Below are 13,074 nucleotides of genomic sequence, written 5' to 3'. Positions count from 1 at the left end.
GATGTGCTGACGAAATTGAGATAAATTCTGACATCCGAAACCTATCCAACGTCCCATCAGGGATGTCTCGCCAAAAGGGCCCTCTCTCGGCCCCCCTCACTTTCCGATAGCCAGCAAGGCCGAGCCGAGCCGAGCCGAGCCGAGCCGAGCCGAGCCGAGCCGAGCCGAGCCGAGCCGAGCCGAGCCGAGCCGAGCCGAGCCGAGCCGAGCCGAGCCGAGCCGAGCCGAGCCGAGCCGAGCCGAGCCGAGCCGAGCCGAGCCGAGCCGAGCCGAGCCGAGCCGAACCGAGTGGTACCGAAAGAAAGCGAGCCACTTATTTGGACATTAATCCGAGTGGAACGCCCGAAGCGTTATTGGCTTTACGCAGTGCCGGGGTGCCGGGCTGCCCGGCCAAAGGGACCAAGCCACTGGAGCGGCGAATAAATGGCCAATGAATGGCGGTGCTGAAACACAGCAAACTTCTCTCTCTGTCTCTCTCTGTGCCCAACGGCACAGATTATTTTATTTTTCGAGGGCGCCGCGTGGTGGAGTGCTTCCGCGTTTGTTGACGTCTTTCTCTCTCTCTCTCTTTTCCCCCCGCCTGTTTGTCCTTTTAATTTCCACGCAGTATCTAGATTTCCTTCCAGGCTGGTGGAAGGCCCGGCGGAGGCACGGGTGCCCGGCTTCCGTTTCCAATAACACAATGCCCGGCGCGGCGCACGGCACACGCGTCGTTTCTGAGCTAGCGGGCCGTGGCGGTGCGCGTGGTGGAGCAGAACGGCCTGCTTGGCCTCGGCGCGCAACGCCACCACGCGCAACAGGGCTGCGGCGAGTAATGTCGCTCCGGGGAGCGCTGAGATTCCCTCTTCTGGGGCACGCCGACGCACGCCGACGCACGCCGCGGTCCGCGGCCACGGGCCAGGCACGTGTAGGGGACGCACCAGTGGCACCAGTGGCACGAAGGCCGGGCTCGGCCACGAAGAGTAGAAAAATAAAGCATTCCGCACGTTCCGCGTTGCTGTTTGCTGCTGTAGCTGCTGCTTTTGCTGTTGTGTAGTTGCCGGTTTTGATGCTGCAGCAGATATCAGATTTTGGGCGGTCTTCATCGGGAGCAATTCCATTGCGAAACCACCGCGGCCGACTCCGATACCTGGCGAATGAATTTGAGGCGGAGGATAGGGTGGGCGGGGCTGCGAGGGAGTACTGCGGCCGCTCCCGCTCTCCTCGTAACTAGCGGCCATTTTCCGCCCGCGCTCCCACGCCCCGCGGACCAAATCGGGAAATTTATTTTTATCGTTCGGCGCGAAAACGGCGTGGCGGCGGCGGCAACATCAGCGACAACAAGAACAACAAGAAGCAGCGAGAGCGATCCCCCTGGCTGGCTTTTTCCCATTGAGATGTTGATTACGAGTTGATTGCCAGTGGGGAGGGTGGGGGGGGGGGGGAGAGCGGCGGTCGGGGCGGCAGGGCAGGGCAGGGCGGCCACCAGGTGAACGCGTTTGAAGTCCCGGAGTGCAGGATGCGGCGGGGTGGAGAGCACAGCAGAGCGCGGCCTGGGCACATACAAAGGCGCAGCGCGCACTGCACCGCCGGACTGACCCATTAGAGGCACGAGTTGCACTGGACGCCCGGCTGTTATAAAGTTACAAGAATAATTTTTTTAAAAAATTGTTAAAATTGCAGGAGCGTGGACCACTGGCACTCGCCGGCCTCGCGCCTGCGAGTGCTACACTGCGTCGTCGCGCTTTCGGGGACAGCGCACTTCGTTTCCATTTTCCCGCGTTTTTATTTCTGTTGGTGTGTGCGTATTTTTTCTCGACCGCAATCTCCTTTTTCGTGCTCCGCATGTCGTTTTTACGCGCGTTGCCGGGTGTGTGCAACATTCCAATGTGGAGGCCCCTTTGCCCCCCCCCCCCCTTCCCCTTACGCACACACACCTGACTTCTCCCTGCTATCCCTTTTATTTTCGTAGCCCCCCCTCCCCCCTCCCTTGTCTGAGTCGGCCGGTGCCCGAGAATGCCATGCATCAGAAAGCGCCCCCCCCCCCCTGAGTCTCCCGCGGCATATTTGCTGAACGATTTTTGAGGAGCTTGCGCGGGGCCCAGGCAGCGGGGCGGGGAAGGACCAAGGACCCTCCCTTATAACTTTGCACAGCTGAGCGGGGACTGTATACAGACTATAAGCATCATCCGCAACGCGGCCCGGCCGCCACATCTGCTGGGCCGGGACGGCGGGAGGAACGCGCTGGGCAAAAAGCGACAGGGAGTCCCAGTCTGGGTCCGCTTCCAAATCCAGCTAACGACTCCTTGGTCATCCTTGGATATCAAAACCAGGATCCAAGCCTTCTTTTAAAAAGCCACTAGTAGAGGTTTCTTCTGTCGTACAGATGACTTGAAAGGCAGTTACATTTCCCAAAACTTCCACTTTTCCGACATAGCAGAAGTTTCCGAAATGCTCTACTACTTCTGGATTTTTTGTTCCCAAAACTTTGCTAGCATTGCCTTTACTGTTCAAAAGACTACGACAGCGCCTCCAACATCGCACTGGAGACGAAACGGGCGACGGCGCGGAGAGCAGGGAGGCCAGCCCGGAGGCCAGCGCGGCCAGCCCCGCCGGCCCGGGCCTGCCCTGCCCAATATCGACCTCGCCAGTCCTCCTTCGTTTCGGGGCCTGGCGGCCTGGCGGCGGCACCGTCGCCCTGCGCGGCGCTACCAGGGAGGCAGGAGGTCGGAGAAGGTGTCCCTCATTCCCCCATCCCTCACTCAGACTCGCGGCGGGGCGGCGGGGTGGTCTCGGTGCGCCACGGCGCGGTGTCTTCGGGGGCACGTCAAGCGGCGGAGCGTCGAGCCCACCGGGGGAGAGACCCAACCGCGCCGCTCGAGCCGCCGCCTCGCCGCCGAGCCCACAGACCTCCACGCGGCTCAGGACTCTCCTCGACAAGGCCTGCCATGAATAAAATTGACTTTTTTCGGCGCTCAGGAAGAAGGCGGTGCTCCGCTCCCCTTCCCTTTCGTGCTGCTCCACACCCTCCACGTACTCCGCCAGGACTCCTTTGGCCTGACTTTCCCCGTTTCCCCCACCACCGCCCCGCCGGCAGCCCCTCCACGCGAGTCGTTGCGTTTAAGGACGGCCCACGCTATCTGCTTTATGGACCAGAGCCATCTTGTTGATGTGGCGGTGGGTGGAGTGAGTACGCGACGCGGCGCGGCGGCGCGGCGCAGCGCGGGGCCCAGCCTCGGCCCGGCTCCAGATCGAGTCAGGGGTGGGGCGGGGAAGAGGTAAGAGGGTCACACATATGCAGGGCAAGTGATAAGGGGCATTACGTGCCATCTAGATGAAGGAGTGAGAGAGAAACTGTGTGTGAGTGTGTGTGAGTGTGTGTGAGTGTGTGAGTGTCTGTGTGGGTATGAGCGCGCGCGCAAGGGGGATGAAAACGGTCGAAAATAGTGCAGTGGGGTGGGATAGGCATGTAGTACGGCATACGAGACACCAAGCCGGGCTGAGCCCCCTGCAGGCTGACTCCGAACGGCGCTCTCGTCGCTCTGTCTCTCTCGCACTCGTGGGGCCTCCCGTTGGGGTGCGAGAGAGACAGAGAGAGAGAGAGGCGTGGCGACGGAGCACAGTTCGGAACCAGACTACAGGGACCGCCCACGGGGTGGGCTTATTTTGGCATGCCCTGGGGGACGTGCAAGAAGCAGTGGCGTGAGTGTGTGTGCGCGGTACCCTCGCTGGTACCTCGGGAAGGGAGGAGGGAGAGGGGGAGTGGGGACGGGTGATTAAAGGGGCGGTGCAGGGGAGAGCAGAGAGTTAGTTGTTTACTGCCGTCAATGCACTGGCCGGCTCTAGCCGGCTCTAGCTCTTGGTCCGGGCCCGTCGGGGGGTCCCGGGCCGGGGGTCGAGTCGGGTAGGCCGAAGGCCGAGGGACGTGGTACGTGTTACACAGGGCAAGTTAGATTGTGGCGAGGAACGAGGGGAAAGGCAACAATAACAACAACGACAACAACGGAACAAACAGTGTTCGGAACAGCCTCGGCAGCACTGCTGTGCGCCGCCACACTGGCAGTATACTAGGCCTGGCTGCAGCACGAGAGAGAAAGGGAGAGGGAGCGAGTGTGTGAGTTCAGTTTCTGGGAAACTTTAAATGCGCTTGCTTGCCTAGTGCCACTTGGTTGCACTGCGTTTCCTTCGACTGGTGTGGCGGAACCTTGCGAAGCTGTCAGAATCTGGGAAATCAAATATTGCTGATTTCGGGTGGCCACTCACTTTCCCCCCAGTACTCTTTGGACCCCAATCTTTTATGCCCCACCTCGGAAACGGTGTGACTTTGATCAAAGCAAAAACAGCAGACACAGCTTGAAACCTCGCCTAGTTTCACCCACGCTCGCCCACGCCACGCGACCCGGTAGCTGTCTGGGTTATACTGTATTCTTTCTGTTGTGACGCTCAAGCGAATCACAGAGAGCGTCAACACACCAAACAAAGCAACCGGACACTGCGCGGGGCGGGGCGGGGCGCGGCGGGGGGCGGTGGTTGCACGAGCATACAAACACCGTCATCAAACTGAGCCAATGGGGAGGGGACGGCGACCAAGCCCATGCCCACCCTCATGATGTACAGTCCGAATAAGCCGCGCGCAGCGCAAAACCCGGCGCCGCAGCGCAGTGCCGCGCCAGCCACGCCGCGCTCCGTCCACGAAATCAGCTCCGAATTGCTTTACAAATTGAACAAACACCGAACGGGCGATTATGCCGAGGCCACGGGCCCGCGGGCCCCTCTGTCAACGCGGAGCCCCCCCCCCATCCCTCCCCCAGCCGGCCCCGCCACCCCGCCCGTGATTGTACTGGATCGTCCCCCAACCCCCAAAAGCACAGCGGCCACGGCGGCCACGGCGTCGGTCAGACCGGCCGACGGACCATACTTCGGCATGCATTCTCCTCATACCGGCCAAACTCCCCGGGTATTCCGGCAGAGTCTGAGGCAGAGGCTGCCGTCACGTGTCACGTGCTGCAGTTTGAGTTTTTACCAAAAAGGAGGAGAGGAGAGGTTTGCCGCCCACGCCCCGCCACTGGCGGCTCGGAGAAATTAGTAGAAGGGGTTCTCGTAACTAAGGCAGCCTGTAGGCGCCTGTAGGCCCTCGGCGGGGCCAATATGTGGTGTCGCTTCCCCGCCTCCCCGCGGCCTCCCCGCGGCCTTGCGGAACAGCCAGGCCTCGCCTTGCCTTGCCAGGCCTCGCCGGGCCTTGCCGAGGCGAGACACTACACTATCGGAGCCATCAGCAAAGCTGCTTCGCCCCGCTGCGGGGCTGGGGCCCCCTGCTGCCTCCGGACTGCGATACGGCCGATGCCTGGGCCTCCCCGCCCCACCTTGGGCCCGCCCCGCCCCGCCCCGCCCCGCCCCGCCCCGCCCCGCCACGCCACGCCACGCCCAACCCCACCCCTCCTTGTGCGCTGAAATTGCGACGAACGAGGAGCCATGAGACTCATGGAGCCCGGGAGCCCCGTAATAATATCCCCGCCGTATCTGCGACCGAGTCTGCGACGATCCACTGCTCGCCGAGGCGGAGCGCGGATCGCGCAGCGGGGGGGCCGGGGCCGGAGCACGAACACGCCAGAAATGGGCGACGGAAAAGTCGGAGTTAAAACGCGGCCGAGTCAAAAGAAAAGGGAAGCGTTTTAAAAATAAATGCACGGCGAATTTTTATGGGGGTGGAAATATACAGCCTTTGCGCCGCGCCGCCGCGCCGCGCGTCTCCAGTCTAGCCGAGCCACTTTGCGTATTTTTCATGCCCCATTGGCACTAAATCGGCTGGGCGTAGGAGGCTGTCCGTTCCGGCTCCGTAAGGTCCCAGCGAGCGAGCGCGGCGGGAGGGGAGGGGCGAAGGGAGAGGGTGGAGGGGAGGGGAGGGGCTAGGGTAGGTCAGCGGAAGAGGACAACGGGGAGGAGGATGCGAGGCTTGTAGGGCAGTGACGTCACTGGTCAGTATCAAAGCTTGCACTCCCCCCCCCTTTCAGGACCGGCGTGTCACGAGTGCGGTTCGCACAGGGGGGTGTTCTAGGTGCTGAGAGCGCGAGGCGACAGAGCGGTGTGACGGTACAACGGCGTATTGATTGAAGGCAACTTTTTCATCGCCAGGCCTGACAACGTTTTCGCCCGCCCCTCCCGCTCATCCCATGGCCGTGCCCTAAAGCAGCGGGGACGGGCCGTCGCCGTGAGGCCGGCGTGCCGACGGGGCGCTCGGCTGGTGCTTGATATTCAGTGTTCGGAGCCATCTCGCCACCGGCTCGGCGCGCTCGGCGCGCTAGCTGGTGACGGCCGGCGGCACGGCGTAGGCAGAGCCGTGGCAGAGCCGTCGTCTGGATTCATGTTTAATCATGTCCTCCGTGTCATTTTGCTCAACTGCGGGGTCAGGGCGCCCCCTCCCTCCCCCTGCCCCTCGTCCCTTCAAACTCCATCCCGCCTTCTTTCCAAACTCAAAGCCCTGCCGGGCCGCGCCAGGCCGGCAGACTCGTTCCGAGGAGTCGTCCCGTCGCCCTGTCTTTGTCGCACTCACGGGCCGATCCGCAGCGGCGCGAGAGAGACAGCGCGGCGAAACACGACTCTTCGGGAATCGCTCGAGAGGGCCAGGCAGCACGGCAGCGCGGCAGTGCCCACCTGGCTTCCATCCCATCTCATTCAACTTGCCGCGGCACTCGACGCACGCCCTCGTCTATCTCATTTATTTCTTTTTCCTCCTCTCTCTCTCTCTCCCTCTCAAATTTGCGCTCTCTTTTCTCTTTCCTTCTCTCTCTCTCTCTCTCTGCGCTTTGCATGTGCGTCCCCTCGCAAAGCGCAGTGTGGGCGATCGCCGCGTGCAGCATCAGCACCGCGGTGTGCGGTGTAGTGACGAGAAAAAGGAAGGGTCCGGACGAAGGACGAACGCAGGATGAGAGAGAGAGAGAGAGAGAGAGAGAGAGAGAGAGAGAGAGAGAGAGAGAGAGGGAGAGAGAGAGAGACGTGAAGCGGATGACTGTCGAAAGAGGAGCCCTGGAAGACACAAGGACGGCCATAGGCAGGCAGGCAGGCGCTGCGGGGAAAATGAACGAAACGAAAAAACAACAGGGCTAAAGACTTGTGGTGAAACTTGCGGGGACCTGCAGCCTTTGTCAGGACCAGTCAATTACGCTTACCCTTCCTGGAAAAATAATTAGACAGGGACGTCACCGAGGGGTGGGGGAAAAGGAGGGGGGCACTGACGACGCCCCGGGGCACGTCACTAGCGAGGCATGCAGCTTGCAGGAGCTCGACCCCCGAGGGAGGCCCGCCTGCCCCGCCTGCCCCGCCTGCCTCGCCTGCGCTGCGAGCCGAGTACCCGAACACTGCCTTATTCATAATGCAGTCCCATTTTCAGGGCCGGGCCCGCCGGGCCTCATGGACCAATAACCCGTATGCACCCCTCGCGGCCCAACTAGCCTCGCGCCGGGCCCGTAATTCGCGGCCTAACCTAGCCTCGCGTCGGGCCGCCCTCGCGTGACTCATTTGGCCCCGATTAACCCACACGAGCCCCTAATTGCGACCCCTTTTGTGCCCTCATTTGGAGCCCATTCGGGGAGCTGTGGGGCACGCCGGGGCACGCCGGGGCACGCCGGGGCACGCCGGGGCACGCCGGGGCACTGCGATGGCATGAGGTGGGGCACGGCGAGGCACGGCGGGGGCGGGCGTGGACCTCCTCGGCCTTCCCCGACAAGAAAGGGGCCCCGGAGGGAGCCGGGCGGAGCGGCCCGTTAAATATGCAGAGGCAATCGATTTCGGTCGGCGTGCTCCTATCATCAGCCGAGCGATTCTGAAGAGTCGTTTCGTCGCGCTGTCTCTCTCGCATCCGTCCGGGACGCCCCGCGGGTGCGAGAGAGACAGCGCGACAAAACGACTCTTCAGAATCGCTTGCCGGCGCCGCACCGCCCGCCGCCCGCCGCGCTGCGGAGCGGAGCGCCTGCGAGGTGGGCCGGCAGTGCGCAGCCCTGCGTTGCGGGCTGGCCTACCCTGGAGCTCACAGGCGCCCGCCTTGGCGCCCGCAGCCCCGAAGCGCGCTGCTCGTGTGGCCCCTGGACCCGCCCCTGGACCCGCCCCTGGACCCGCCCCTGCGCCGAGCGAGGCCCCGCCGAGGCCCTGGGCCACGCAGCCCTGCGAGGCACGCAGGCAGGCAGGCAGATTGCCAACTTCACAATCTCCCCCGCGGTAAGCGCGGCTGGGGCTGCGAGTGTTAATAGGCTGTAACTTTGGTTTTAACATCGACCCCTGAATATTGCGGCCGCCGCTTATGCCTTGTTGCGTCCGCACTCCCTCGGCGCTGCCCTGCGTGGACGACCGCGCTGCAACACTGCCAAAATTTGGGATTGTCACTTGATGGCAATAAATCCACGGCCAAATTTTCCTGACAAGAGTGTCGTGAAAGCAGTCGCCCCCCTTCCCTCCCGTCCACCGCGTTGCGTCACCGACCTCTCCGTCTCACACACGTCGTCTAGGCGCAGCGGAGGGAAGTGAAAGGAGGCACGGCAAAAAAAAAACACACAGAAACAACACGTTAAAACAGAGAGAGAAAAGGAACCTTAAAACTGGCCTCCGGCGCGCTTCGTTTTTCACTCGGCGTGGCGTGGGGGGAAACTCAGGGAACGAAATTAGCACTCCATTTTCGCCGAGAGGTGAGGAGACGACGGCGCGCGTTGCTGCCGCCGCTGCTTGATGCTGCTTGCAGCTGCCGGATCATATTCCTTTCCCTTTTTCTGTTTCCGTCTGGGACGACACAAAACCTGCCCAGTGCGCCGTCTCATTTTGACGCCCGAGGCCTCCCAGGAGGAGGACGACGGGGCGGGGCGGGGATTCAGGCACAAATATATACGTGCAAGCCAGAATGCGTATTGTTGCGCGCCTATAGCTCTGTGTGTGTGTGCGCGCGTGTGTGTGTGCGCGCGTGTGTGTGTGCGTGTCCCATCCCCCTCCCCCCTGCCTGCGCCTGCCAACCTCCCTTGCAACAGACGCGACACGAACAATGCGATAAGTTTTCCTCTTAAAAGTTTGGCCTCCACGGGGCATTGTGTGTGCTCACGGCCAGGGCGGCCAGGGCCCAGTCTCGCTGGCTGGCTTGGCTGGGTGGCGGTCAGCCCCGCCGGCCGCGCGCCGCCCAGGCATCCAGGCCTGCACTTGTCCCCCCCCCTTCCCCTAACCTGCGCCAAACCTTTGCATTCCGAATCCCCCCTCGGTGGCGCTTTTGGGACGCACGGAGCGCGGCGAGGTTGGCGAGGAAAGCACCCCAGAGCGTCACCACGACCGCCTCGGCCGCCGCCGCCCTCCTCCTCTGCGTTTCCCCTTTTTTTTCGCGCGGCGGACTGCGAATGGGAATGGTGTATTTTCCCTCTGATTAAAAAGTTTGCGAGGGTCCGGCGGTGAAGGTGTTGCGACCCGCGCCGCCCCGCGCGACCATGTCCTGTCCCGTGTCGAACCCGGAGATTCGCTGACGTCCCTCGCTGCTCGTCCGTTGAACGTTTTCGCGCGCAAAAGTGCCGAGCTGCTTAATTTTTGTCGACCAATCTGCCAAAGCGGGGGGAGGGGAGGGGGCTGTCACGGAAGGACGAGGCGGGGGGGCAGCGGAAAGCGAATATGAGATGGCAAAGGAGGGAGGGAGAGGGCAAAGCGATCGAGAGGGAGAGAAGACAGAGAGGGAAGAGCGTGTGATGGAGAAAGAGAGTTAATTAAAACCACGGCCACCGAGCGGAAACTGAACTGTCTGAGTTGGGCACGGCGCAGCCTTTCAACCATCGTGTGTCCAGTCGACGTGCGCTGTCGCGGCGCTTTCCAGACTTTCGCTGGAAGCGCGAATTGAACCGCTGCGCAACAAGCCGTTGGAACGGCGTCGGCGGCTTTCGCTCGAGACTGTCATCCGGCCCGTCTCGGCCCGGCTCGGCCCCGCGGGGGGCCGCCAGCGCCAGCCAACTCGCCGCGTCGCCTCCCCTTACAAATTTCAGGACAGAGGGCGGCGCCCACCAGACTCTTCCTCCCCAGTTTGACGCGTTTGTTAGTCGATTTCCGGGAGCGTCGACGTCGAAGCGAAGGGAAGGCACGGAAGGGAGGAGATGGCATGATTACAGGGCCGGCAGCGCCGGCAGCGCCAGCAGCGCCGGCAGCCAGGCAACAAACACCGCCTCGAGCGACCAGCAGCCAAGTCGCAATCCATTAGTGCGGCACGGCGTGGCACGGCGTGGCACGGCGTGGCACGGCGTGGCACGGCGTGGCTCGGCTCGCCACGGACCGGCTGCAACAATCACGCCCTCCAGCGCGCTCAGCCGCTCCAGCGCCGCGGGCAGGGCCGGCAGGGCCAGGGCAGCCACACGGCCACCACGCCACACGGCCACGCCCCGCGCGTCTAAACATAGCTGACCTATTGTGGGAACTGGGAACCGCAGCTTGGCCCGGTGGTGACCTTTGACCTTCCGTGCGGCTCCATCGCCCACACTGCCCAAAACGGCAAAGCGGCCGTCTCTCTCGCACCCATACGGCCATACGGCACGCCCCACGAGTCCGAGAGAGACAGAGCGGCCGCAGCGATGTGCGGAATCAGCCGCGCTGCGGATGCGCAAGCTGCGCAAGCGCAAGTTCCAAGGAAGCATCCGAGGGAGGCCGGCAGGCTGGTGCCGAACGAGGCTCTCGTCGCGCATCCGTCTCTCTCGCACTCGTGGGGCGCGGCGCCGCGGTGCGAGAGAGACAGAGCGGCGAAGCACCGTCCGGGATGAGACTGCAGGCCGAGCTGGCTGGCAGACGTGACGGCAAATAATTAGTGTCGGACCGCAGAGAACGCATGAGCGGCCCGAGCGGGCAGAGCGGAGCGGAGAGTCCGGACCGGACCGGAGTCCGACCGGAGTCCGACCGGAGTCCGACACAGCGAGACGACAGAGGAAAGGGGGCTGCAAAGTTTCCATGCCAGCGCGGCGAGGCCAGATCGATGCACGGGCATAAACAGACATAAATTGGCTGCTGATGTGTACTGAAGCGGCGCGGCGGCCGGCGCGCCGAGAGGGAGAAGGAGAGGGAGCCGCAGGAGAAGAAGAAGGAGAAGGAGAAGAAGAGGAAGAAGACGACGAGGAACGCCGCCCCAAAGTTCCCGCGCAAACTCCCCGCCAGACTTGCACACGTTTTCGTCTCTTTTCGCTATCGGTTCTGCTCCTTCTCCTCCTCGCCCTTCTGCGCTCGCCCGCGTGGAACGGAATAAATCGATAGAAAGCGGCCGATTTTTTTTTTCGGCGGCACGCGCCATTACCATTACCACGCACGCCCCTTAACTCACGTTCTGGTAGAGATAGCGGCAGAGGCGGCGGCCGCGGCGGTGCGTGAGGTCGATGAAGTTCGACACTTTTGCTCGACTACCCCCTTTTTTGACAATTTAAAAGTTTTGCCAATTAAAAGCGTCGCTGCTCTCACATGTGCGGCGCAGGGTGCTTCGGCCACATTGGAGCAAGGCAAGTGGCTGTTGGCTCATAGTTGGCTGCCGCGTCTGCCCACCGCCCTGTCCACCCGCCCCGGCCCCGGCAACAATGTCAACAAGCCCCAAGTCCAGGCCGGGCCGCGCCATTGCCTTTTAGGACGCGCCAGGACGCGAGTCGAAGAGGAGGACGGCGATCAGGTAGAGATACAGGTAGGAGTGCGAGTCGGTGGCGCGTGAGATGGAAGGTTCGTCACCTCACTGTACAATTTTTCATCCTCTTTTTGGCAGTGCTGTGGAAAGGATGACGACCGCTGAAGGAGCGGTGGCGTTGGACGCGGCGTTGTACGAGGCGCTGGACAGTGTGTCCGCGGCCCTGCAAGCACTGCCGCCCAGCCTGGAGGAGTCGGAGTCCGGCAGCCGAATGGCGGTGAAGCGGATTTATGGACGCGTGTCCAAGTTTGTTTCGCGTGTGGCGCGCGCCATCAAGAACGGTGAGTCCGAATTCCGACCGGAATTCCACGTAAAGAGCGAAAAAGCGGCGATACCGCGAAACAGAAAAAAAAAACAGGAAATAGGGTAGAAGGCCCTACGTTCATCAAATTTTTTTCACCATTTCCTGGAAAATGGTAGCGTTGCTTCCATTGACTGCGAATCGTGACTGTTCTCGTTCCCCGCTGCAGGAATCGGCCACTCACGGAGCACCCCGGCAGAAAGCCGAGAATCAGGAACATTGGGGGCCAGCGCATGGGAGAACCTCCCGTAAGAAGTTTCTTTCTACTGCATTTTTTTTTTCAAAAATCCTCTCTTTAGTCACTAACTCCTCAGCAATTTCGCAGATCCTGCAGCGTTCGTCCGGAAACCAAAGCAGATCTGAATGTAAGTGGTGGAGGGAATCTGTCTAGCGAATCGCAACGATGCGATGCCCAAAATTTGTGTCGGTCCGAACCTGATGAGCATTGGAACCCCCACACAGTTCGTGATGGATCGCCTGAACTGGGAGCTGCTACAGGAAGACATGCTGGCGACTAGTCAGGGGATCTCCGAATTTCTCGAAGCCTACCCCGACCTGTTCGGCAGCCTGACCCCTAGATGGGAACGGTTCTGCACCTCCCTCCAGTGCTTGAAGTGGCAGTCGTGATGCGGTGAAGCAGGCGAAGCACGCGAGGGACTCCGAATCCACCACCACCAGTTCTCCATTTGTAAGCCGGAAACATCCGTCCGGGATCTTATATTGCTAACCCAAGTGTTCTAAAAAAAATATCTTGTGTAATTACTTTTTGATTATTCGGGTGAAACTTCCCTGCAAAGAAAGAAATCGATATTGCCCGGTGCATGAAAGGCACGACCGCGCGTAAAAACTTTGCACCGGTTCTGCACTCCCGTTTTTGCTCATGTTTGCATTATCGGAATTGTGAAGCGAATTGTGCCAGGTCCGGGCCGATTGGCCGATGGCCGCTCGGTGGCGGTAGCGGTGCCACGCCCGCCACGCCCCGCCACGCCCCGCTAGTCAGCAATACAAAACGGCGACCATCGATCTCTGGCGACGCTCTTTGAATGTCAATGTGGCAGTGCCTTACTTTTTATTCCGATTTGGGAGTCAATTCGAGGCAATTTCTCCCACGCCGCTCGCGCCCCCAATATACAGA

The 13,074-nt window shown here is 61.7% G+C and overlaps 1 protein-coding gene across 2 annotated transcripts; it reads left to right on the top strand.

Moving 5' to 3' along the window:
* Window positions 1-11,551: 11,551 nt before the first annotated feature.
* Window positions 11,552-12,577, top strand: LOC117641889. Of its 2 annotated transcripts, none has more exons than XM_034379663.1 (5): window positions 11,552-11,626; window positions 11,717-11,919; window positions 12,109-12,187; window positions 12,265-12,304; window positions 12,402-12,577. In XM_034379663.1, the coding sequence occupies exons 2-5, from the start codon at window positions 11,730-11,732 to the stop codon at window positions 12,564-12,566; spliced, it is 474 nt and encodes a 157-aa protein (XP_034235554.1). In that variant the 5' UTR covers window positions 11,552-11,626; window positions 11,717-11,729; the 3' UTR covers window positions 12,567-12,577. The 2 variants fall into 2 exon arrangements, with proteins under 2 accessions (XP_034235554.1, XP_034235547.1); XM_034379656.1 differs by having other exon boundaries at window positions 11,552-11,638.
* Window positions 12,578-13,074: the final 497 nt, after the last annotated feature.

The sequence above is a fragment of the Thrips palmi genome, unplaced genomic scaffold (genome assembly GCF_012932325.1).
Source record: "Thrips palmi isolate BJ-2018 unplaced genomic scaffold, TpBJ-2018v1 HiC_scaffold_1, whole genome shotgun sequence".
Classification (NCBI taxonomy): domain Eukaryota; kingdom Metazoa; phylum Arthropoda; class Insecta; order Thysanoptera; family Thripidae; genus Thrips; species Thrips palmi.
This window is presented reverse-complemented; position numbering and strand designations above follow the sequence as displayed.